The following is a 25,445-nucleotide window of genomic DNA, read 5'->3' as shown; positions in this document are numbered from 1 at the left end:
ATCAGTCAGGGGAGAGTAACAAACAGCAAACGGTCGGGTAAAATGTGCCACTTGCCTTGAAACCGCTGAATTCTTCCTTTCCCAAATGGCATAGGTAGGTTAAGGGGGACAAAATGCTCGTGGTTGCAAACAACCCGCAAGAACTCAAACTTGAACTCGTACAAAGTCTGTTTGGAACGCAACAGAAAATATTCAAAAGGAATTTACAGAGATTTACTATTTTTGATTAAAGCAGTGCAAATGTTGCCGCATGTGAGTTTAACCTTGGGGTCTCCAGGAACAAAACAGTTCATGTAGCTGTTGATCTGCTTGAACACGAAGCCTCTGTCCATGAAGGTGAAGCAGCGCTGAGAACATTAAACACACTTTATTATTAACTACATGTTAAAGTCGAGTCTACCATTGCGACGTATAAAGGAGCGCCGACCTTAATGAAAACGGCCAAACTGTGGTTGGCGTTGCGAGCTGCATCCAGGTTGTCCTTGTATTTCTGGGTGATGTGCGGCATCAGCATGTTAACCAGAGTCTCCACTGCGTGTTGGAACGATGCAGAGAAACGCTGGTTCCTGGTGAGCTGGGAGACACAAACAAGATGAAAAATGAGGGGGTTGGGATTTACACTCAGAAGAAAGCGCTTGAAGTTTAGAAAAGAAGGGCAAAAAACGACTTACTTTGACTCTAGAACACTCTATGAGATAGTGAGCCATTGACTTCACGAGAGCTTCAAAGAAGTACCACGAGTGCTACAACATGAAGACAAAGTCACTGGTACAGTCCAAAAACACTGGGCCCTACAGAATGTTCTGCAAAACACTAGAGCTGTATGTTAGCAGCTGAAAGCATGATGGCATGGTGAACATGAAGACAAAAGTTCTTTCTCTCTGAAGTAAAAAATGTACGTTACCTTCAACAGTTTGTTGCTGGTTAAAAAGTCTGTGGAAGGCTTGAGGATCGCTGTCATGGCTTTAGCCAGCTCTTCGTGGACTGTTTTCACATTAGTGGAGGAATAAGACTCTGGTTTAAAGACAAACTGAGAGTAGAGAAGGGGGGAAATATTAGCACGTTAATATATAAGAACATACAAACCCATTATCTGCATTTCTGGAACCACACTTTACCTTAACATAGGATCTCAAGTAATGTTCAAGACCTTCTTCATGACACTGTGCAACAACGTGAACCATCACCCTAACAAACAGACAGCAACGATACATTAAATACGTGAATAAACTAACACAGTTATACAGCTTCTGTCCATACATTAACATATGCATGAGTTATGTTGAAACATGGGGAAGCACTTGGAAATAAAGGCTAATTTTAAGTGACTTTTTTCTAATTTTCTACATGTTGTGTTTTCAAGTACCGGTATGCTAAAATGCATGCCTCGCTGTGGCTGGAAAGCAGGAATTTAATGCACATGTGGTTAAGTGTGCGTCTGTGGGCAAGTGTGTGTGGCTTGCCTTGTCACGTTGACAGCCACATCCTCATGTGTGGCTCTAGTTAGGACACAAAACAGCTGGTTGAGGACGGTGGGCAGAAAATTGACCATCACATGACCCTCCATGGCATGAAGGCTCTAAGAAGGAAATAGAGTTATATTATTTCCATGGATCCTGTTAGATGTTTACAGATATCGCATCTAAAACACTCAAGAGGTGCTCATGAAGCAGCTGGGGAGATTTGTTGACAGTTTAGCGTACAAAAAAATAATGCCACATACAAAAGCGTGCAACACTTGGGCACGATGCTCGAATGTATTTGATAAGACATGAATAACAGGGTGTGTTGCGATTTCCTCAGGGCATTTCAAATAAATGTAGCTTTCAGTACCTTAAGGTATTTAACCAGCTCCCCCTCTGAAGCCTGTTCAGACATTTCCATGTTTTGACAGTGCTGGAAGAAGTTGTGCAAGTGCTGATCCTGAAGGAGACGTGTCATTTCGAATTTTATTTTCATCTTCCATGGGCATTTAGTGTAGACGTGCATGCGCATGGACAATAATAAACCAAAGGAGTGCATACCTGCGTGTAAACTGTAGAAACCAGATGAGTTGAGAGTCTGAACAGGGGTTTCCCACCATCAACCCATTTAATCTCTGAGCCCAATTGCTGCAAAGGCAAGTAGGGAACAATTACTGCACTGGATTCTGAATAAAAACTGCACGTGTTTGCCAAGGAACAACCATTGCAAAGGGTTGTTTTGTAAGAAAGAGTTCAAAACATAAATGACAGGTTATGTGTGGCTGGTGTAACAAAAGATATCCTGCCAAACCGCTCTGCTTACAGGCTAGATGCTTATTTTGAGAAGGCTTCTTCTCTTTCAGAAACTTAAATCAAAACAAAGTCCTATAAATACAAAACCGCAACAGCTTCAATGAACTCTACACTAAAACCATTAGCTGAATAATGTACGCCAGCACAGGCTGAGCTCACTGAAACGACATTGATTTTCCTGATGGATTGCTTTTCAGTGCTGATCACATTTCACAGTCATTTGATACGGAAGCTTGTGAGACCCCTGTGAGGCCTCATCCTGTTTGCAGCGAGCAAGACCTTCATCCATTAAGCACAGCCTGATGTGGATGCTGCACAAATCCCTTCTTAAACAACAAGAAATTGTACAATCCTCTTTAAGGGCTCCTAAAGCCCTGCAGTTCAGATTTGACTCATGTGATGCCCAACTGTCAATCACTGACCCTCGGAGGTTCAGCGAGTCACTGCACGGGCAAGGCTGCCCCTATTGGTTTGAGGGGGGTACTTAATACATCTATGGAGGATAGATTTCCCCAAATCATCGAATGCAATGATTTAATAAGATTTCCATGAGATCCAATCATGCCTCGCATTTGCTGAATTCTGTTTTGGAATTTTACTTGGATTTAAAACTGTGAATTGTTGTGTGTGGGTGAGTTTGGAGCAAGCTGCTCCACTCCTAATCCTTTACCTTGTTGACACCATCCTGAGAGCTGAGGTACCTGGCAGGAAGGTTGGCAGCTACGGGGAGGTGCTGCTCGTTCATGACGACCCTGCCATCCCTCAGCAGAGGCAACCACGCTGAACCCACTGTGGGAGAAGTACAGGAGCAAACAGGGGTTAGACACACACTGATCTAGTGAAAGTGAAAGGCTGCAGTCTACCTGGAGTCTCAACTGGGTCCTTCTTCTTGCTGTTGCTGTCACAGCTGACGTGATAGAAGGTAAACAGGAGGTGGTGCTTCCCATGCAGCTGAGTAGGTAGCTCTATCTTGATCTGAGGAGAGGAAATAAACATGTGCGTATGGATGTTTTCCTAAGACAGAATGAAGTTTGCAGAGGAAGGTGAAAATAGGCCTGTGGACCATTTCCAGTGAGGACTGAACTCTGCACAAACAAGATGGAAAAGTCAATGCTTTCTAAAATATACAGCGCATCCTGTTATTTCCTGCAACTTCTTTTCATAGAATTATATTAATTATAAGCACAATAAACAATCTAGTTTTATGGAGAAGTAATGCAAACGCAGATATACCTCATCATAGAACTCAGGGTTCTGCTGGTGGTGCAGGACGGCTGCGTACGCCTGCTTGGTGAACAGAGGCCCTCCTGGATGACCATAAATGCACTGCAGAGGCCAGTAAATGCATTTAAGTCAAGGTTATTTTTCCACGTTAAAAGGGGATTTTTATGGTACATTTTTTCCCCTCACATCACCCACAGCTCACACTGTAACAGCCTGAAGAGGGTGTGTTTCAAACCCATCTGTAAATAACACTAAACTGGCCTGACTTAAACCATGTGTTTTATTGAAATTTTACATGATGTAATAAAAAACGAAACGTGTTCCCCTGGTGTGCTTACGCACCCTCAGCGGACGGGCTCCATCCTCATCTGAATCCTTGAATTCAATGCAGACAGCAATATTTCTGGCCTGAAATGGTGCAAATGAATGTTTGTTGTCTTTAAAAAGGCATAACCAAGCACTTCAGACACAATACTGAGTTTGCTTTCCTATTATCATGCTGACCATTAAGAGTATTAATATTCTAATCAGATTCCACTGCAATGCTTAGTGGCCAGTTGAGACTTAAGCTGAATAATAAAACAAGGATGGTGATGATGACGATGAATTCAGTGAAGTTATTTGTACCTTAGCAAAACATTTCTGTCCATCATACTTGAGGTGTTTTGGGTAGACATAGAGGTGGTTGTTATAGATGGTAAATGGTTGGGAGCACTTTGCGATGCAGGGCACAAACTCCTCCACCTCCAGAAGAGCACTGCCAGGCCCGTTGCCTTCAAAGTTCCTAACAGGGATGTAGGAGGAAGTGATGCAATCTGTTGGATAGGAAATGCAACCAATTAGGGGGAATGCCTGATGAAGACAGGCAAGGACTTTACAGCAAATATTATTGTGAATTTACGGGGTACATCCGGGGCCACATTGTCAATAGTTACATCGAGGTTGCCTAGGAGCACAGGGAGTTTGGCCATTTTCTCTGGTCTGTTGGGAAAACCAGACAGACAGGCTGCATTTACAAATACATACCGAATCAATTGCAGTGGGATTTTGAAGGGTGCAGAATAAACAAAACATACTTTCTAAAGTCAGTTAGCAGCTTGAACATGTCCTCATCTGACAGCTTGCTGCTGTCCTGTCTGTAAAGAGCTGAGAAGCGAGCGCCTTTATCCAATGTTCCAGACGCATCTTTGAACACAGGCCTGCAGAGACAGTAAAGTTTAAAAAAAAGGCTGCCTTTGAAGGACTTTTGCTCCACTATACTGCGTATATGACTCATTTGAGGCTGGCTTTTCTATAGGAACTGTTGTGATGTATATCCAGTTGTATAGCCATTGTATGGAGCCATTGTATCAGAGAATATCCACATAAGTAGAGTGCATAGGGAAAGTTTAGGGCTGTCTGCTAGAACTGTTTTGCAAAACCACCTTGGGAACAAGCTTTTGAGTATTATCAATGCTGCTGATGATGAGAAGGTTGTTGTTAATGACAGTAGATGTCCTGGAGAGTTAAACCACAAAAATAAGCATTTTTAATACCTTGCAGCCCAGGCAAATGGCATCCTGTACTTTCCAAGTCTGCTGCAGGCTGTCTTTGCATTTTTCAACACTTTTTGTGCTATCTAGATAAAGGCAGGAAAAAGGGGGATTTACTTCTCCTTCTTTGCATACATTACACCATTATCTTTTCCGTAGGTGCCGATGAGAGCTCTGTACCTTTGCAGAGTCTGAACTCTTCATGTAGGGCTCGGTGCAGTGCGTAATGCCACCCTGCAGGACCTTTTCAATCCTGGCTACAAGAAAGATTTCTGGATGAGGGCAGGTGACTGAAAACACCCCTTGTCTGGGATACTGCAGAGCGCCTTCCAGAAGCCCAATACGCTGTTTGTGGCTGGCAAGGGGACTGCTGTCGCCACCATTGATACGCAAGTCCTGTCCACCATTTGAGCCTGATGTCATCTTTAGAACAAGAGGGTGGTTTAGATCCACGTGGAAGTCAGCTGAGATCTTCCTGCTGTTTTGGACATCGAATAGGGACAGAACCACATAGAACGGTTCAACCTGTGATGACAGAGCAGAGGAAGGGAAAAAGTTTGAAATGGATCATGGAAAGTGAGAGAAAAACAGAGTAAAGGGATAACTGCTCTGTCTAATGGACTCTTTATTATTTTCCAGTTTTCCAGCTTTGATATAATTCAACTTCCCTCGATGTTTTTCACTGTGGATTCCATTACACAAACCCATTTGTCTGTACTTTTGTCTCCGTGTGTGTGTGTGTGTGTGTGTATGTGTGTGTGTGTGTAGTGGAGCTAATAGCTGTGGTTTCCCAGTAGAGTGCTGGGTGTATGAGGAGTCGTTTACAGAGAGAGAAACCTTGGAGAGTGACGGCAGGAAACCAGCCCCAGACTGGTGCTAATACATGCTGAAAGACCCAGACTGGTTGCCATGGTGGCGGACTTCACTCTTGCCAGCAACACTAGTTTTGATGGGGCAGCCAAGTATTTACTTTTAACTGTGAAACTCTGCCAAAGTCTTAACTGACTGCGACTTTGCCTTTTATTTTGCTTTTTTTGGTTGTTTTTATTTTAAAATGATGTGGGTAGTCTGTAATGAATTTATGATGCGTACATTAGTGGTGGGTCCCTCTTCATTCTCTGCAATGCAGCCCTGCAGGTTAAATGAGAGGTCGTTACAGCTGACCAGGACCCTCTTCCCGAACTTTTCCTCAAACTGGCGCACGTCGGGCTCAATGCCAGAAAAATCCAATTTCTGTGAAATGATTTACAAGGAAAGCTTTAACAGTCACTCCAAGCTACTGATATCATGGACAAATTAAGTGCAGAAGTACCTGAAAGTATAATCAATCATCAAAAATGACTTTACATGACATCATCACCTGTGTGTCTGGATCCAACATAAAGAGTTTCAGGCGTGCTTCACTCCTCAATTTGGACTCGATATCTCTGGCAGTCTGGAAAACAATGAAGCACAAAAGACGAGTTGCGTTCTTATTCATGTTATGCCCTGTGTGGCCATTGGGTGGCACTGTAACAAACTAAAGATGTGACGGCTACAATCTGAGGAGGGGTCAGGCCAATAGAAAGACATAAACCCACATCCAGTCATGTGGTTAACGCTACTGACAACTTCCCTTTTGCTTTATTTCCTAAGAATCTCTGGAAAACACAATATTAACATTAAAAGTTAAAATTGCAACACAACTGAATATATTGGTCATGTGAGTAACCATCTATGTTTGTGTGTCAGCCAGTTCATGATAAACACTTTGAATCTATTTTCACTAAAAAATGATTGACAAGGGAGACTTTGTGTTGATGTTGGATTGCTAAATCCAGCGAATCATGGGCCACACCTCTATTTGTTTGTTTTTAGGCTACCGGCCAGACTCCTGTTAAGTGCTAGCCTCATCTGGCCTATAGTCTTGGAGACAAAACAAACTATGCCAGATGTTTGCATGTGTTAAAATAAGAGGAAAACCTAGCTGCGGGGTACATGTCTGATTAGCTCCAGTTACTTTATACTCCCCCTATGGCTTGTCACACCTTCAGACATGCAAAGCGTCTGGATTTATCCCTTAAGTGCAGCTTGTTGTGTGGTCAAACTGGGGTCTCACATGTTGCAGTGTAACAAGAGGGAAAAAAGCAGGCAACCTGAAAGCTGTCTTGAAAAGTTCCAGACGAGGGGTCTGTTTTTCCATGTTCTTCATCTGCTGGAGAGATTACCATGAGCTCTGTTAGCTAAGGTAATTGTGTTACAACATAATGATGTGTTAGCCTCAGTCTCTGTAAAGCCTGCAGGTGCAGCAAGCATCCGAGAATGCGGTGAGGTACATGAACCGATGCACACAAAAGACTTGATCTGCCGAGGCAGGTGCACGCTGTCAAAGAAAAATCCGGGTGGAGACACACCATCGTGCAGGTCTCCGTTCCTCTTCTCTTGCATGGCTTGTTCAAAGCTACTGTGGAGAATCTTGTTGAGTGTGCCAATCCACTCCTCCATTTCTGCTTCACTGTCTGCAGCCAGCAGGAACGTGCTCTTATCCTGCATCTTCAGCTCAAAGGCAAACCGGCGCACTTTGCTGTTCTGAAAGAGGAGGCAAGCAAGCATTGGTTTTTAAAGCTTTAACGGCTTCCACGCTCATGTTTAAGGTCCTTTACCTGAACAACACCCATGCACGAGTCGAGGAAGATAGTTCCTTTGGGTTCCTTGGATGTGTTCTCATCCTTGTAGAAGTTGAGGTTGTAGGATCCATCTCCCAGCTGGGTCAAATAGAAGTATCTTCTTTTGAAGGACTAGATGTTCAAATTAGAGGGTGTTAACATTCCAACAGGACTCTTTGATTCTAAAAATACCATAATGCCAGAGCATGTGAAAGCATATATTTATGTGCTCCCGTCCCTAAAATCTTATCTTAATTACACAAGTAAAGGAGAAAAATCAAAAGGATACCACCTCTAAGTTGTCCAAAAGTCCTACGCTACATAAAACTAGCGGCATCTTGTGTTACTTTTCCAGCTACGGAGAAGATGGATGAAATTGTTTTAACAGGCCCAAGAACACTTCTCGTGCAAACACGAATTCAAATTGTGTTTTTGCACTAGTTGATGTCACATTTAGAGTCACTAACGGTTAACAATGTTGAGAAAGCAGCCGTGTAGGTTTCTTTCAGTTTGACAGGTGCACCTACCCGCATGGTAACACTAATTGCACTGTTCATGTTGCCCTTGTAGAGCCAGCCATGTTTGGACACTCCTCCCTTCTGAGATCCGAGGGACGCTGTGTCCTATGGGGCGGAAAAAATATCACATTTTATTACAAACATGTTTTTTTAAACATGTTTTGTTGGGAGCTTTTAAATCTGCTGTCTACAGACGAGGTCAGTGAGAATTTGTTGACTTTCAGCTGAATCCTGAGAAGAAGGCTCCTAATTATGACCAACCCTGCCCATATTCAGTCAGGATGGTGTCCATTAAATTCACCAGCCTGTAGCTAAATGGATGCCTGTAGCCGATTAATGGACCTGACTATGTAGTGAAAATACCTGTGCAGGGAATACTCAATTTAGAGGTTAGCTTGTTTCTAATCAGCTGACTGACCTCATCCTTCTCCACATCTTCATCCACCTCAAAGAGGTGAGCAGCCAGTTTCTCTGGTCTCAACACCTTGCTGAAAGCACAGAGAGAGTGAAGCATTGATTATTTACAGAAATCAGCTTATCCCTTGTTTGATTAATGCTACAACTGCAGTCTGTTTTTAGCCAATTAAAAGACACATTTCAATATTACGGTGAACTCGAGAAGAGCAATATTAACATCCCACAATGCTACGAAAACATGTGTAATGATTTAGCTCCTTAACAGCCTTAATCTGAAAAAACAGAAAAAAGATTTCCGGATTATTTCTGACTGACTTTTTGCCTGTTAACTTGACAAGCCCCAGCTTGTTCTGGGTTGCTTCCAGGATATACTGGGTCAAGGTCAGGGCCAGATCCTGTCTACAGTTTTTACTCAACAATGTTTTAGCATGAGGTTCAACATCTGTGAAGAGCATTCCTGTCCTCAAGGAAAGCGCTCCACTGAGGACACACAAGGCATTGTGGGATATCCTTTGAACTTAAATGGCGTCAATCAAGAGCCGAACCAGAATAGCTGCGCTTATCCTCGGTGGAAAAACATAGGAAGTCTCCTATTGTTGTCATGGAAGAGCTCCGAGCTGCAAATTTCCGTCTTTCTAGAGATCTGAGTAAAGCAGCCTCTCCACTATAAACAAAGGCTGCTGGCAGTGCACAACAGTGAGACTCAAAATGTCCTTTCCATGACTTTTTGTGGCAGATAAAACACATCATTGTAAAATGAAACAGGAGTGAAGGAAGATTCAAATCATCCCCATTTAAATTTAGCGAACTTGATTTTTTTAGGGTGCGAAGGGTTACGATCAGGTTCAATTATGAATAACAGATTAAGGAAAAAGAACAATAAGACATTTAGGATCAACAGGAAGCAGCCAGTAAGAGTTGTTTCAGCACAACAGTTGATAATGCACTTACTTTGGGAGCTGGCGGAAGTCTCCAGAATATTCCTCGTACTTGTAATTGACCACATGCCAGTCAGATTTGTAGGTTTTGATGCACTGCAGAAACAGACGGTGGAGAGCGTGTGGGGGGTCATTTTAACAGCAGCTCATTCAGGCTTGTATTTAAGTACATTCTCCAGATACGCAGACTCAGGTTACTCGTATAACCTGAAAAAAAAATGGATGAATATTTGATTTGCATCCAGGGCCTCTTTGTTTCTGAGAATGGGCTTCTGTGGACTTCAATTGATTTGAATGTTCTCATCAGCAGGAATAGTGTTTGACAGCCGTAATACTTGGTTTGTGGGTCAAATCAATACCACAGAGGTTTCAGATGTGTGTGCTTAGACAGCCGATGAATAGTGTTCAAGTAAATTTAAATAAGATACATTTTCATTGGTAGGCGGCAGCTCCAGATGTGCTGTAGCGATGACGTAATTCCTGGCTGCAGTCAAAGGGGACTATCCCCTATCAGGTTTGATCAAGCAGCTCCTAAAACACCCCTGCACGCCGCTCCTCTGAAACAACATGATGTGAACCACCAATGAACTGCAGATTCCATCTGTGGCCGATTTGTCTGCGTTGTCAGGAAACAGGGAGGGCGGAGGACGCAAACGTGGGTTCATCTAAGGGCTAAGAGCAATGATTTGGTATAAAAACATATTGATTTTTCTTAATCTCCATCTCAGGAGAGCGGTGAAAACATTTTTCTGCTAAAGCCTTTTCTTAAATCTTATCAACTTTGTTTTATCTGTGGACAAAAAAGCCATTCTTAGCTTGGCTCCTCTCATTTTTGGTGGGTATTTGGGCTGTGCGAGGCACAGCTCCAGTTGGGTGAAAGGAGAGCAAACGTGGCCGTGCTCCTAACAAAAGGATAAAGAGGGGCTTCAGTCACTGCAGAGAGCCTTAGATGGTGGAAGAATGGACATAGCAGGCTTATGGCCAGGTATATATTAGTTTTACCTCTTGGACAAACAGGGAATGCGCTTCTTTCCCAGCTGTCTCTGGCACAGTGGAGAACAGAGTCCGGCCCTGGCGCCTGAGTGTCGAGATCTGAGAAGAGAAAGGAAAAATGCTCAAACATCATATAATGATACAGCTTAAAAATCAATGACAATAGTAATGATTTGTACTAATTCCCTGTCTGACACTTTAAAAGAGTTTAAAAGAGCCACGGTTCCTGATGAACTACACTTATATTACTAGTTTTCATGTCACATTATCTTTCCATCAGGTCTCAGTTGGATAGCCTATGCAGTTTAAGCCACAAAGAAAATAATTCTACTGTATCAAGAGTCTTACCATATTAACTTTTATTCACTGTTATCACACATAACATTGTTACTGTGGTTCTTTTAAATGACATTAAACCGTGAAAATAAAACGATTAAAAGTGCTACAGAGAAAAAGTCATTTTTGGGTTCAAAATCTTGCTACTGCTAGCCTTATTAAAAGAATGTAAGTAGAACGAAGAGATTGAATATCCATAACTGAAGAGCAAATGTGCCCCGGGGCATCAAGACTGGCAAACCAATCAGGCTATGGAATGTTGCAGAAGCTATTGCACCCACTCCACAGTTCTCTTCTTCAACTTAACCCAAAAAAGCAACTAGAAACAGCGGCACAGCGACCTAGTTTAGTGAGAAAACTCCTACTCTTACACTAATGAGTAGTCAGTGGACCTCTGCCTTTAGTTGTCTGCTGTAACTCAGTGTGCAGCGGAGCAAAAAGTATCCCAGAAGCCCAGACTTCAGTCATATAATCTGTGTCAAGATGAAATTAAACTCATGTAAAATAAGGTCACTTTGGTTTACAGTGCAAAGGCTTCGGCAACAAAATCTCCCCTCAGCTTAAGCATTTGTGTGGTGCACAAGGCAAATGGTCTATATGGACAACATGCAGATTTAAACAGCCACTCGCATGCCACCACTGTCAGTTAATAGTTAAAAATTGCTGCCTGCCAATTAAAATGATTTCCATCAGTTCTAAAAAGACTGGAGTTTGCACACCGCAGGGAAGATAGGATGAATGTATGCCTGCAGAGAGGACATTAAAAACGCTCCATGATTGCATGTGTACAATATATAAAAATTGTAGGATCTGTGGTGAATCAAAATCTCTTTAGATACACTGATCAAAGTTAAATCCCAATGTCCAATGATGAATCTGTACGCTGGGTAAGTTAATTTAATGTGGTGCTTTAAGCTATCACTTTTTCTTCCCAAAAGAGAGGTATTTTAAGGTTTCACGCACAATGTGTGTGACTGTGCGTCCAGGAAACATACATGCTAGACTCTCCAGTCTGGACAGATCCCCCCTCCCTTTTTCTCAAACCTCAATGATGTAAAACATGTGGCTGGTCAGACAAATTGAAGGGCTAGGTCTCCTGAGCACATGCACATTCACTAATAGCTGTGCACTGCAGACAACCCTGCAAAGGAAACCACTCACTCATCATTGAAGGATTGGGAAATAGTTGAGAACTTGACTGTACATGGGGAGATTTCCCACCACAGTCTGGCCCAAATTTAATAAAAAAGGCACGCAAGTGGTATGAAATATACTGATCTGTGAGGGCTTCAAGTGGATACAACAGGAGGAAAAAAGGGTATTTTCATTTGTACTGGTGATTGTCAACTGTGTGTTGGAGGAGCTTCCATCAATTATGACGTGATATTGATTAAAAATTGCTATTAAAATGGTACAGGAGGAGCTAATTACGTGTACCAAAGTCAGCCACTAGAGGGCGGCTGAGATATGTTGGCTTTTGTACAGTTAATGACACAAAATTTCAAAATACACTTCAAATTTAACCCAAATTTACGTAAAATTGATGAAAAACAAGATGAAAGCAAGCCTTTTGGTATTTTCACTGCTGTTCTCAAAGGCGAGTGGAGCCCTATGATATCTGTCAACCAAGGAGCTGCAATGTTTACAAAGTCTTTCAATTTCTTCGAACAGAAACAGCATATTGGTGTTTATTAGCCAATGGGCTAAAGATAACATACAGTCGGTGCACGAGTCAACATTAAAACATTAGTGTAGATGACAGACATCTGTGTCTATAATATAACCCTCATTAATCAGCTCAATGAGGCTGCAGCACTTGCACATGCAATGAACTAGCATTACTGCAGACCACTGAAGATAATCCACGGTGATTCCAAATCATCAACACATGACAGGTTTAGCCCCCAACAATTAACAAACAGGCACTTGAATCTGGGCTGTGTCATTTAACTGAGCCAAGTTCTAGTTTAGGTCACTTCAGCCATTCTCATTTATCACTATCCAACTGAGCAGCTCCCATGGAAACCATTGGGGGGGGGCTTCAACCTCCACTGTTGCTTGCATGACCTTTGACTAAATTGTGTGTGTGTGTTGGGATGTTTTGGTACAACAGGACAGAATGGGCGATTCCTCCTCCAGTTCAGCTGCACCACTTGGTACAGATCATGACAACCCAAAATCTCCTTTTATAGCATAAGGTTTAACTCCTACCTCATCAGACCATCTGAGAAGTATTCATCATCCCGCCTACTTTTATCTCACCCACTTTATATATTTCTCAGAATTACAACTGTAGTGTGAACAACCCACTGAGAACATGTGGTGTTTGAATCTGCTCATGTGGGAGGAGTTGGAAACTGGAGGTCGCTGTGCGACCGAGTGTTTCCCTACTTAAAAATGTTTATGTGACTGAAACGAGTTGTGACTATGGGTGAGAACAAGGATTTAAAGCTGCTGAAAAGTATGTCCTGATGCAATGATTTCTCCACATGAACAGAAGTAAAGGTCACCATGTTATGATGAAGAAAACAGTCAAATTTTTACCCATAAGAGGAAAAATAATTTATAGCTAAGGCGTAAAAGCTTATTATCTGCACATCTTACCTGGAAGTCATCGTTGGGGAACTGCAGCATGTCCCGGAGAGCGTCGCTGATGATCTGAGTCTTCCTCTGAAGAATCACATTCTCGTAGTCCAGAGGTTCTATGATCTTCGGCTTGACCTCCAATAAAAGGTGAGAACATGGGATCAACCTCTTGCGGTGAGGTGAACTGATAGCTAGTGTACTTGTTGATCGACTGGAGCTGCACTACTAATAATAGTATCAGTGAAAGGGTGGAAGTGACCACACAGACAATGAGTTGCTATTGTCTATTCACACCAGTACGAGGTTCAGGCACCGAGACCGAGATGAATGTGGATTAAGACAAGCAGACACTAGATGAGGAGATAACGCTAAATGCATGCACAAGTGCGTGCATGTTTGAGTGTGTGCACGCACTGGTACCAGTCACCCTGTCATGATCTCATGAGTTACAAACTCCAAAGTAAAAACTTGGAGGATATAACATCCAGACGTGGATCCTGTGGTTCCTTCTCAGGCTACATTCTTACAGAGAGGGCGTTGTAAGAATTCATTCTCAGCCCAAGGAAAGATAGTGGATCCCAGCTCATGATAAAATCCACCGGCTCAGCAGATGTCAGCTCCAACATTCCACAGGAAAGACCTGAGGGATTCCTCCCCAAACAACCGTGGCTGTGATATCTGAAGCTGGTTCTTCACATATGACAAACACGTGTCAAGAAATTCTGGTGTGAAGTAAGTAGTGAACACTTTGATCCATTTGAAGCGAAGCTTTAGCAGAGTCCTGTTGTTCTTCAGCACAGCATACTTGCATGTTCCCAGCCAACACACAAAATTACCGAAGAAAATTCACTTAATTGTTGGTAAAATAGACATTTTGAAAGATTGAGGGAACAATTCTCTGAGCTCAAATTCCTAGATTTTACTCGCTTATAAAAAGTGTGCACCCATTCGTCAGTGCATGTCTTAGTTCCCATGTCTGAATGTGTCTACCACGCATGGCCCTGTGATCCTGATTATTTGGATTAGCCTTTTGGTCTGATTCCAGTGAACACATAATAAACTCGGGCCAATTAAACAGATGTCAAAACACAGATTTACGTTTTCATTGGTCCAAGCCAATCCCCCCGATGATGTAATGAAAATATCCCTCCATCTCGCTCAGCCTTTAGGACGTAAAGATCATCTGATAAGTAGAAAAGGGTCAGTCCAGGTTTGCAAATGGATGATTCAGAGAGAAGATAATGAGCAGGATGGGATATTATTATTCCACGTTGTTGGAGAAACGCAAAAACTATTGAAAGTTTAACATTCACGGCTGATAAAGAAGAGGGTGACTTTCAAGGAAAGGTCACAGAGGCCAAGCAAAACAAATAAATAAAAATGACAGTGTTGCTCTGAAATTCCAAGCCATTACATCTTTGTCACTGTGAAGATTCCATGTGCAGTCAGATTAGCAGTCTGGCAGACATGCCCAGCAGCAGTTAATAATCAGCAGGAGCCACAAGTCTTTCACTTTCCTGACAACAATCAGCATGCAGTCCCCTGGAGATGTCTACCCTGAAGTCGCTATTTCTATTAAATCCACTCACAAAACCCTCCAGCCAACATTTGTTGGACTGGAGTTTTCAGATATACTTCTTCACTTACCCCTGCCACCTGCGACCCAGGTTCCACCTCTGCCTCAATCTCAGCCAGGCACTTGTACTGCTGCGGGGACTCAATCACCATCTCCCTCTTGGGAGCCTTGCCCGCGCGGCCCTGCATGGTCATCCGTCTTGCCTGTCTGACCTGTCGACCAGGTGTGAACCTCCCAACTACCGAGCTGCCATGACACCACGGAGCGTGAATGGTAAGAGGGCTCTGCTGAGCCTCCGGTGAGATCCCCTCACAATAGATCCCTCTCTGCTGCCTCCGTGTCTCATCAGACGCATGGGGCCCCTCCCACCCTCGCAGCTGTGCAGCTGTGGAGTGTGTGGATGTTTTTTCATGTACAATACAGAATGTGCTCTGCACAAAGAGGAGGGGAGATGAAACCAACCACTCCCACATTAAAAATGTAAAAGAGGCCCAGTGATCATGATTTAATGTGCCTGCTCCACCTGCCTAATGAAAATAGGACCAAATGGGAGCCCACAGGTCAAAAATTGGTCTCTATATTTAGGGAAAATATTCGGACACCATACTGCAAAGAAATCGATGCAGCAGGTATCTCCAAACATTTTTGAAAGCACATTTCAGTTTCTTTGCTTTTAAAGGAAACTCATCCTAAACTAACCCTGGCAATTCTTTCTGAACTCCCTTTGGACTTGGATCATCTAAGATGAACACACCTTCAAACATGAAATTGTTGTTCCACTGGATTCCAGGTAAGCCCAGTGCAGACACAGGGTGTGGATGTCTGCACACCAGGATCAGTTTTTACTGATACCTCATCCATCATCAACGTGACTGATATGAAATTACACTAAAACGTTTTCCCAACTATTTGTCTTTGCTGCAATTGCTACAAAACCCCCAAATCTGGACCAGGAGACAAAATGGAACTGAACTGCCTTAAATCTCAGAGGAAAGGTCACTTATCCCTGTAACCCAAAAAGACTGTAACATACAAAGAACCTATATTTTTCCCGCACTGTAATGCTGAATGTTACAATTTATGGATTTTCTACTGAGAGGTGTCTCCTAATGTGTCCAAAACTGTATTAACAGGAAAGTGTACTGGCCACGTTGAGAAGACTTGATCTGCGTCGAAGTTCTATTCCACATCGACTGGTCTTTGAACTCTTCCTGCACTGCAGCAACAACCACAGCAGGTCAGATAAAACACACAAATTCCCCTTATTGAGCTCTATACACACACACACACACACACACACACACACACACACACACACACACACACACACACACACACACACACACTCCTGCTGCTTTGGGACAGTTTGTGTTGCTTTCATTTCTCCATCTATTTAGAGTCGGTCCCTACAGAGAATTACCAGCCTTTAATCTTTAAGCAGAGAAGACGCCTTGGCTCAGCTGTTTCATATCTGAGAGTGCATTTCAGAATGATGACATTTAAAGTTTTCCAGTCTGGAATTACTGTGGGCAAATTAATGCAAATCCTTGTTTTTGGGAAGGTTTTCCCCCTCTCTAATGCTACATTATACACAACTTGCAAACAACACAGATGTTTACGAGATGCTGAATCAACAAGCGCGATTAAAACTCATCCAATTAGATCCATAGGAATCGAGGCTGGGCTCTCTCGCACAGAATAAAGGGGGATGCTGCGACGTCAGGGAAGCGAGGACTTCAAAGGCCACTGCGTCTCGTTCGGAGCCATCACTCTCACAAAGGACGTGTGTGTCTGTGTGTGTTTCATTCTAACACGGCAGGGTTCTCTGATGTGTGAGGCACTGTTCTTAATTAGCATAATGTTTTAACTGTACTCTCTTCAAAGGATCGAGCTGAAACGCACCATTCAGAGAGAGAACTTCTTCTACAAACACAGGAAGCTGTGCAGAGGCTGTGACACTGAAAAGGATGGATTTGCAGGTTAAACTGATCTTCTGTAAAATATACAGGAGTCAGCTACCTTTTAAGATTCCAGGTCTTGAACATTTGGACTTGAGCCAAAATAGCGATGAATGTTCTCCGCCATTCAGGTCGAAGGGAACACTTGGCTTCAAAAAGTCTGGACTTTCTTTGGTTTCTTCTAATATCTCTTCACATTTAAAGTCTACAGAAGAAGCCTATGGGTGAAGGAGTCCAACATATGAGGCTCCTGTCCTTCAGCTGGCCTTATTCTGTAACGGACTGCTGAGTGGACCGTCTCCCTGCAGTCCTGCAGAGGCCTCAGTGACAGCGTCACCAGCTCGGCGTGATAATCATCCTCTTGTCAAAGGCCCAGGGAGGCTGCACTGAGGTCATTCTGCTTCATTCACTCTCAGCACTCACGCTTCTTCGAGCTATCCCCGATGCCATGCCAAGTGCACCACGAGGTTGTGTGACTTTGTATGTGTCTGTATGGGGTGATGGGACAGTTAACGAGTTTGCAGGGGGGATCTGCTCCAGAGCCTGACATGCAGAAAACCCCGTTTTACATCGGGTGAGTGGGAGTAGGAGGGGAAAGAATTACAGCATCCATTTGTTTTTACACAGCTTGAACCAATTAGGACACGTGTGCTGTCCACGCCCTTCTCAGGGGACACACATACATACATCTAGCGCGTCACACAACCTTCAGAGACTTGCGTAAGAGCCTGTTGATGTCATTTTTGGGGGCTGATGATTGCTGCAGGAACCCAGGGGACAGAAAGTGTGAGGGTGTTGCCCGAAATGAAGAAAGAAACTTCCCCCTTACATTAGTTCCCTCTTCCTCCCTCTGTCTAGGAATAGATAGAAAAAATGGTTTACTGGATGTATCAACATATTTTTTCCCCATTTGTTATATTAGAAGATGTAAGGTACAAGTAGTTCTGGAGTCAATGTTCCCAATAAGAAAGGAGAATTTCTTTGAATCAAAGAATTCATTTCACTGCTCTGTTCTCAATTACATTATGCTGGTGCTACAGGTAATAAAGAGGAAACAAATCTGACATGAAAGACACATTTCTTTATGACGTAAGAACTCTCAAGGGCAGTAAAGGCTGTGTAATGCAAAATCCTCTTAAACCAGGTGGGATCAACTTTTTCCACATTCAAGAGAAACAAAACAGGCTGGAAAAAGTGACTTGTGAGTTTGTTTTCAGATTGACTCCTCAGAATGGTGAGTAAAATGTTGAACCCAAAGAGGGAAAACAGTCCTACTTCTTCTTATTCAGAACCTTTTATCTGCGTTTGAGTGATTTACAAAACCTCTGGTATGGCTATAATAGTGTAAAGGGTTTAAAAAATAAACCAAAGCAGTTTGTTATCACGAATTGCACACGTAAATACCACAATCAACACTTTGTGAGACCGACATACATCTACTGAAGGAAATGTTGCTACTGCACAGGTACCTTATTGTGTTAGAGGCCAACCAAAGCTTGAGGGTTGTAGAGGAAATGCTGTGTTCACAAGTGTTAATGGCTGCATTGACCGTCCTTGACTCAGTGTTCACTATCCAAATTAACATCCTTGTTATTGATTGCCCACTAAATTTCTTACATAACATAACAACTTGTGGGCTAATGGAGCCGACCCAGTGTAATTAGCTCAGTGTAGCCTTGCAGAGTGAAATTGCAAGACAGCATGACAAAATGGGCAAGGGAAATTTCCAAGACAAGGATTACACTTTTCCATGCTCAGCAAAAGTAAACTTGCAAAGCCTGAGATGTAATTTCACATTCCTTCACGGCCCAATGTTTTAGACATGCTTTTAATATGCTACCCTGGTAATCATGTGATCAGGGGTTACTGCAGGATATAATCAATTTAGTTCCTCGGGGAGCTTGTTAGCTGAAAAATTCTGCTGAAACTTATAGCAACACAAGTTTTATCTGACGATTCTTTACGCTATTTACTTTACAGCTCTAGTATGAACAATGCTGTATATCCTGAATTGTTTTGTGGGTTTAAATTAGAAATGCAACTAAAGGTATACGATCTCAGTTTAAATAAGTGGAAGCTTGTTTCAAATTCCTCAAACATGTGGGAGTAAGGACGTAATGTCAAAATGGGTTTACCAGAGCAGTGGTGGGAATCCAGAGCTGTGATCCCCTCAGACTCAGTATTTCCTCTTCCTCTTCCAGAGCGCCATGCTCTATCGCCGCCCCCTTAATGTAGCCACAGTTTCTCTCAAGGATGGAGCGCAACCCCTCCAACAGTACCGTGCTAGTGGTGCATCCCATTGTGCCACCAGCGGCAGGAGAAAAGAGCCCAAGTACAAACCACCTTGATTACTCTTGATCCCTCAACCTCGACCTCTTCCACATAAAGAAAGAGGTCTTTCCAGGTCTCTAATCTCCCATATCACCGACGGTCCCCTTAAATCACAGCCGCTATCTTCAGCAAAGACAGCTGAGTCGTGTCCTCTGAAGGGATGAGCGAGCACAGAGAAGCTGCTCATTCAGAGCTGGGCGTCGACTCTCTGACTCTTCTTTCCTACTTCTTTCCGTTGAAGGATGCTGAGGCGCTCCCCTCTCCCCCTCCTTCTCTTTCTCTTTCTCCCCCTCCCTCTTTTCTCAGCCTCGCTCCATCACTCTCTCCTTCCTATCCCCTTCACTTTCTCTCCCTCCCTTACCTTACAGCTTAGTCATTTCTCTGAATGGGCTTTGTCAACAGTAAAACCAGCCGGGCACACACACACACTCACACACACACACACACACACACACACACACACACACACACACACACACTCTCTCTCTCTCTCCCTCTCTGCAGTCATTCTGCTGATGTCACTTACACGACATTAAAAGGAATAATTTAACTTGTCTTGACCTGCTGTGGCTTGCCCAAAGCTCTTAACCCATTGGACTGATCAGTCATGTGACATGTCCTCATAGGACAACCAGGACAAATGCTGTAAAACATCAGCTCATTTAAACATCCTCAGATCCTTTTGGCTGAAGCATAGATGTGAGCTGATTTACATCCATAAAATTATTCATCCAAATTATTCAGAGAAGTTGCTTCAGGTTCTGCACAAGTCTGGTGTTCATACTCGACCAGCAGTTGAGGAAATTAGATTTTTTAAATTGATGCTGCAGCAAAAAAGAGCAAAGAGAATCATCAGATCAATTTTCCATAATGCAATTAAAGAGTCTTTCTAAAGTACAAACACTGAAAGTGTTGGAAGCCAAAGCAATTATGGCGTGTTTACTCCAGTTACATTCTAAGTAGAAGATTTCTGGACATTTCTGGGCTCAAAAACAATTCTTATCGTTGTGCAAAACTGCTGCCCCCCACAGGTCACTCTTGTTACTGCAGCAACACTGAGGCGCGATGACTCATTAGAAAAGGAGCCAGAAAATTCCTCTTACAGCATGTTTTTTTTATTTTTTATTTTTTTTTAAAATTGAGGTCCACAACATTAAATCACAACAAAATGATGTCATGCAAGCTGCAAGCCTGTGCAAATGCCCAGGGAGGGGCTGACTGTGGAAGCTTTGCCAAACACATACTGTGACATGACCTGGAGAACATGTGCAGCAAGGAAAGGTTTCAAGTGATTGCATGACAGCCAAGATTTATTTGTTTAATGAAAAGTAGCAGAGGAAAATGTTTTGCAGACAGTGAGAGAATTGCCATGAAACACATTTAAACTGGCAATTTTGACTAATTTCAATTAAGTGAATGAGATCCTCAACTTTGCATTTAGAAGAATACAAATTTATGCTTCTCTAAATCTCTGCTCATTCATTCCAATGGCAACATTGGAGTACAGGTGGGGAACATATATATATATATATTCTTCTACAAAACCTTTGGAAAACTGAGCAATAAATGTTAAGCAATTCGGGTGCTGTGCAGCTATTTAAATAAAGGGGAGGAACTTGTATACAGCATAATTAGAGGGTTTTTTCAGGAAGTGGTTCAGGACTTCTGGAATTACACTACTATCTTCAAAAGTCTGAAATTTCTCATTTAGTGGTGACTTGTTCTGTTCAGTTTCCTCTCATTGTAAGCCCTTTTTTGTGGGTTTGGTTTAGCTCATCAGTGAATAAATCTCAGTGTACATAAATTACCTCAGGTAGCATCTTTTCCCAAACTTTGATAGCAATCTCTCAAATCTCATTCTGTTGCTGCATCTGTCTGCCAGTAACAAATATGGTCTCTGTCACAGAAATGCAGCACCAACCTATCACGAGTCTACTGACTGCTGTAATTTTTAGGCATGAAAGATGGATTAAACCACTCATTAAAGAGTGTAATGGTGCGTGTCAGCAGAGATTGATGGACGTGTCCTTCACAAGTGTCCCTCATGTCCCCATAATGGATTTAAATGTGCGACTGATTTTTCTTCATCTTGGCAAATAGATCAGTAGTTTCATTTGGGAGCTAAATTTAAGTTAATAATAATGAATGGAACAGTTCAATCTGGGATGGTCTCGTGTGATTTGGATTCTGATTTGAGTGTTTCACGAAAGGCCTGCAGGTAGTTTGGCAGACTAGAACAGGATCTCAGTGTCCCAGCATGAGGTTTGGACTACATTCAATACTCTCAAAGGCTAATAAAAACAATAATGACCAAAACTGGGACTCTGACAGTGCCTTTGTCTTTTTTTTCCTTAAGTTTAGCAATTGTAACTACTGTATATATGAGGCTAACCTTTCATGTGGAAGCATTCTTGAGGAACCAGGATTTCCATCCTGCAGGTTGATTGCTATAGTGTACAGATACTACAGAGAATTGGATGTGCAGTTGTGTCAAATGGGTCAGAAAATTTGCTTTATGGTCACTACCCAATTTCTGCAGACAAGGCCTGCTACATTTCTGAATGAAATGGCAACTGTTTTGTAAATCAGGCAGAAATTAAGGCCAGGGTCACCATAAATCAATGGCATGGTTTTAACATTATGCCGGGGCAGTGCACAGACTTTACAGCACATCTCAGGCAGTATAAGCACATTTGAAGTGCTCATTTGCATCCCTGAAGTTGTATTATGCAGTCACATTAATAATATAGCTTGTAGAGGAATCAATCTGAGTCTCCTCTCCAATAAAAATGGTGTGGCATTCACACAAAAAAAGCTTTTTTTTCTGTGGATAAAAATGATATTGTAGTATATTGTAGCTGTCTTTGCTTATTGAATATGGCAAAACTGACAATGGACAGAGACTGCTTCACAGCCATGTTAAAAAAAGAAAAGAAATTCAAAACTGTCAGGAAAGCATCCGCCTGTATACACTCACATGCTAGACTGGTCATTGAACCAAAAACAGAGGGGGTGTTTACTTAAATGTAAGGGTGGTAATGGCACAGAGAATGAGGCAGGCTAAATAAAGAAGAACTAGAAACCGCACAGACAGAAAAGCCCTCTTCAGCTATCAGAGGCAGTGGCTCAGGAGTTACAACTCGACCACAACCATGGCGGTCCACCATCATCTCTGCCCCTGTATCATGAGGCCGATATGGGTCGGCAGCGCAGGATCAACTACAAATCTGCAATTTATCTGGGCCAGAGTTTTTTCCTGATCAACAGAGACAACACACCAAATCCTCCTGAGGAGAGTCAATGTGCATGCTGAAGGTGAAAGGCAGAAAAACTTAGGTTTAAGGTATTTTAAATAGCGTCTATGAAGGTGCACCAAATTCCCTCATACAGCAAAAAAGGTAACAAACTGTCTGAGCAAGCATTTCCCACAGTTGGAAGTGATTATTAAAACTTCAGGGGCTGTCTTTACTGCTCAGCCTTCACTGTTAACTATGACTGAGCTTTTCAGCCAGCCAAAGGAACTGTCATGAGTATGCTCAAGTGAACAACTCAGTCATTAATATGGTGTCAGTCTGGCCTTAAGATGATTTACCACATATGCAATTATTCATAATTGATGGTCCCTCGGGGGTTCTGGTGTGACAGAGGAGAGAGAGGGCAGTTTAAAAATAGCCGGGACACCTACCATCATCTCATTCAATATTAACTCCAGCCCCGAGATCCGATCCGACCCACTGTGGGTAAGACAAAAATGAAAAGGCTGCTGCGGAATGAATGTGAAGTAAATATCTGGACATTCATGTGTGTGCTACAGTGATGCTTTATGTCTGCACAGCAGCAGAATACGTTCTGGCCCAACGATCAAGCTGATCACATCAGAGTTACCACTTTCCAAGGCCAGTGTGCATGCTTTCTGCTGGGCTGTGGCGGAAAGTCTCTGATGTTGAGTATATAGTGGATGTTTAGCTCTACCATGAAAGCACGCCAGTCTCCACGGTGGAGGGGAACAGCTGCGCCTTAAGTGGTCAAAAATAGAGGTTCAAGAGAAGTATGCTATTTGCAGACGTACTATGTGCACATAATTGGAACCAAATGCACAGCATACCCAAACTCAGTCATCGGCCTGTGTGAACTGGTTCATGGGCAGGTTTGTCAAGTTGAAGAAAATGAAAAAAGAAAATGTCTGATTTATACTGTTGTTGGTTGCTTATGTCAAGTTTGTCGCGTTTACTGTCTGGTTGAATTGTTTCGCTTGAATTCCAGTCTGTGCTCTGTCAGGTCAACTATGCAGCAGCTGTACTGTTACATTGTTTGGTAATGGCCCTCGATCAACCTCAGAGCAAACACAGTAACTTAAGGGTCACCATTCTATCTACAGAATGCCTGAGCTTCTCCTATCATGCACCAACAGAACAAATACATACTGTACATTATAATACTGAGTCCACTTAATCCTTTCAAATGTTTACAGATAAAATTCCTTTGGTGCGCTATTAATCATCAATATGTATTAACTTAAGCACCACTTCAGACACTTAACTTAAGCACAATGAGTTAAGGCTTTTATTAATGTGAATCTATTACAAGACCTGTAATCACACTGATGGATTGTAAAAGAATTGGCCATAGCTGACAGCGGAAGCCATTAGTGGCACAAAAATGTTCTATTGATGATTATTATGTAACAACAGGCTGGGTTAGATAGATTAGAATGACGATAAACATCCCATCAATCAGCAAAGATGGCCAAACACAATCCAACCATGACCCACATATACATCATGTGTGTTGTTCTGAAAATAAATCAAATAAAATAATTGATAGGCTGTAGCAATGTTATTTGTCAGCTGTTGTTTGTAACCTATCTGGTTGGAAGGTGCACCAGCCTGGATCATATGACAGCATCAACGACAGAAGTGTGCTGATCCTTGTGCATGAGGTCTTTCTTTATGGTGTAATGAGCTGAGGGTGTATGTTTCAGTTACCTGGCAACCCCTCTAAGAAAGTTGTAACCATAGACACACAACAAACGACGCGACAGACTACTATTATGGAAATGCCACCATTTTCAAATAAATCATGAATGAGGCTGTCCGCATGCATCTGCACGGACCGAGGCAAATTTTTCTTCTGAATTAAGGGAAGTTAAAACTAAAACTACTGTCAGTGGTATGCTGTCATTCAGTGGTTATGAGCGGCACAAGCAAATCAGCATATTTCCCATACCACCATCACAGACGTCCTGACAGCTTCCGAGACGCTCTGCCTCAGCTCTGCGGCGGTGCCTGGTTTGTTGAGACCCCGGGCAAACTTCCTCGCTTCGGGTGGAGCGCAAGCCATGGTGGAGTCCACCTTTCATTGGATAGCCTCCTTCCGAAAAGACCGAGATGACAAGTTGACAGTCAAAGCGGTGATGAAAAGGATGAAGTTCGGTTCGCCCCGGGTCGTCCGGTGTGCGTAAAAACGCACGCTGGCGCAGGTTACGCTGCCATTAAGAGTCTGTTACTTCCAATCACTTTTCTTTAATAATACTCAAAAACAGAGGTTCGGGAGGAGAACATCTTGGTCGAATTCTTCCAAAGCCCGGAATACGCTGTCCCGTCTGTGCGGGGCCCTTTCGCAACAGACACGCCCCCTCCGTCGATGCGGTAATAGTATCTAAAAAAACAGCGTGTGGGCTTTTGTATATAAGATTCTTATCTTATTTGTGGTTTTTGTCGCCCACAGCCACTTGATAGTGTTCACACATTATTCTGGTCTACACCGCCGCTATGATTGCCATCATTACGTAATCGCTATTGTACCATACCTGATTGTCGCACCAATACAGGCGTAAAACGTACCAGATAACAGTATACTACCTTGACGTTATATGACGACACAATAAAATGCCACAAAAGCGTTACTCAAAAGCACAGGATAACATCGCCACCTGCTGGACTTGTCAGTCTCTCATCCATCCACCGTGCGGCGTTGTAAAGTCCGCGTACGGTTATTTACACAGCCACTGAAAGGTCGCGAGCAAACACAAATATTACAGTAGCAATCGGTGTGATGCTACAAACTTCCAAGCAGGGGCGAGGAGCAGGCGCTGCGCCCATGTGCGTTCAGTGTT

At 42.8% G+C, this 25,445-nt stretch overlaps 1 protein-coding gene across 3 annotated transcripts in view; it reads right to left on the bottom strand.

Moving 5' to 3' along the window:
* The window catches only part of LOC101069602 (dedicator of cytokinesis protein 9-like), a 35,605-nt gene extending 10,217 nt beyond the window's left edge, over positions 1-25,388 (bottom strand). For 2 of the 3 annotated variants that reach the window (XM_029840271.1, XM_029840273.1), the window contains exons 1-29: positions 24,557-25,388; positions 13,484-13,600; positions 10,553-10,642; positions 9,564-9,646; positions 8,614-8,683; positions 8,205-8,300; positions 7,675-7,809; positions 7,426-7,600; positions 7,168-7,226; positions 6,393-6,467; positions 6,125-6,265; positions 5,213-5,557; positions 5,036-5,118; positions 4,577-4,699; positions 4,402-4,481; positions 4,128-4,315; positions 3,843-3,908; positions 3,510-3,602; positions 3,140-3,251; positions 2,947-3,065; positions 2,025-2,111; positions 1,834-1,923; positions 1,464-1,579; positions 1,119-1,188; positions 905-1,030; positions 672-743; positions 428-574; positions 264-347; positions 56-167 (exon numbers count right to left, since the gene is read on the bottom strand). In XM_029840271.1, coding sequence (XP_029696131.1) covers positions 56-167; positions 264-347; positions 428-574; positions 672-743; positions 905-1,030; positions 1,119-1,188; positions 1,464-1,579; positions 1,834-1,923; positions 2,025-2,111; positions 2,947-3,065; positions 3,140-3,251; positions 3,510-3,602; positions 3,843-3,908; positions 4,128-4,315; positions 4,402-4,481; positions 4,577-4,699; positions 5,036-5,118; positions 5,213-5,557; positions 6,125-6,265; positions 6,393-6,467; positions 7,168-7,226; positions 7,426-7,600; positions 7,675-7,809; positions 8,205-8,300; positions 8,614-8,683; positions 9,564-9,646; positions 10,553-10,642; positions 13,484-13,600; positions 24,557-24,670 — 3,268 coding nt within the window. In that variant the 5' untranslated portion in view covers positions 24,671-25,388. Of the gene's footprint in view, positions 1-55; positions 168-263; positions 348-427; positions 575-671; positions 744-904; positions 1,031-1,118; positions 1,189-1,463; positions 1,580-1,833; positions 1,924-2,024; positions 2,112-2,946; positions 3,066-3,139; positions 3,252-3,509; positions 3,603-3,842; positions 3,909-4,127; positions 4,316-4,401; positions 4,482-4,576; positions 4,700-5,035; positions 5,119-5,212; positions 5,558-6,124; positions 6,266-6,392; positions 6,468-7,167; positions 7,227-7,425; positions 7,601-7,674; positions 7,810-8,204; positions 8,301-8,613; positions 8,684-9,563; positions 9,647-10,552; positions 10,643-13,483; positions 13,604-15,112; positions 15,508-24,556 lie in introns of those variants that run through there. The other variant, XM_029840272.1, reaches the window with a different exon arrangement.
* Positions 25,389-25,445: the final 57 nt, after the last annotated feature.

Source organism: Takifugu rubripes, chromosome 8 (genome assembly GCF_901000725.2).
Source record: "Takifugu rubripes chromosome 8, fTakRub1.2, whole genome shotgun sequence".
NCBI classification, from domain to species: Eukaryota; Metazoa; Chordata; class Actinopteri; order Tetraodontiformes; family Tetraodontidae; genus Takifugu; species Takifugu rubripes.
This window is presented reverse-complemented; position numbering and strand designations above follow the sequence as displayed.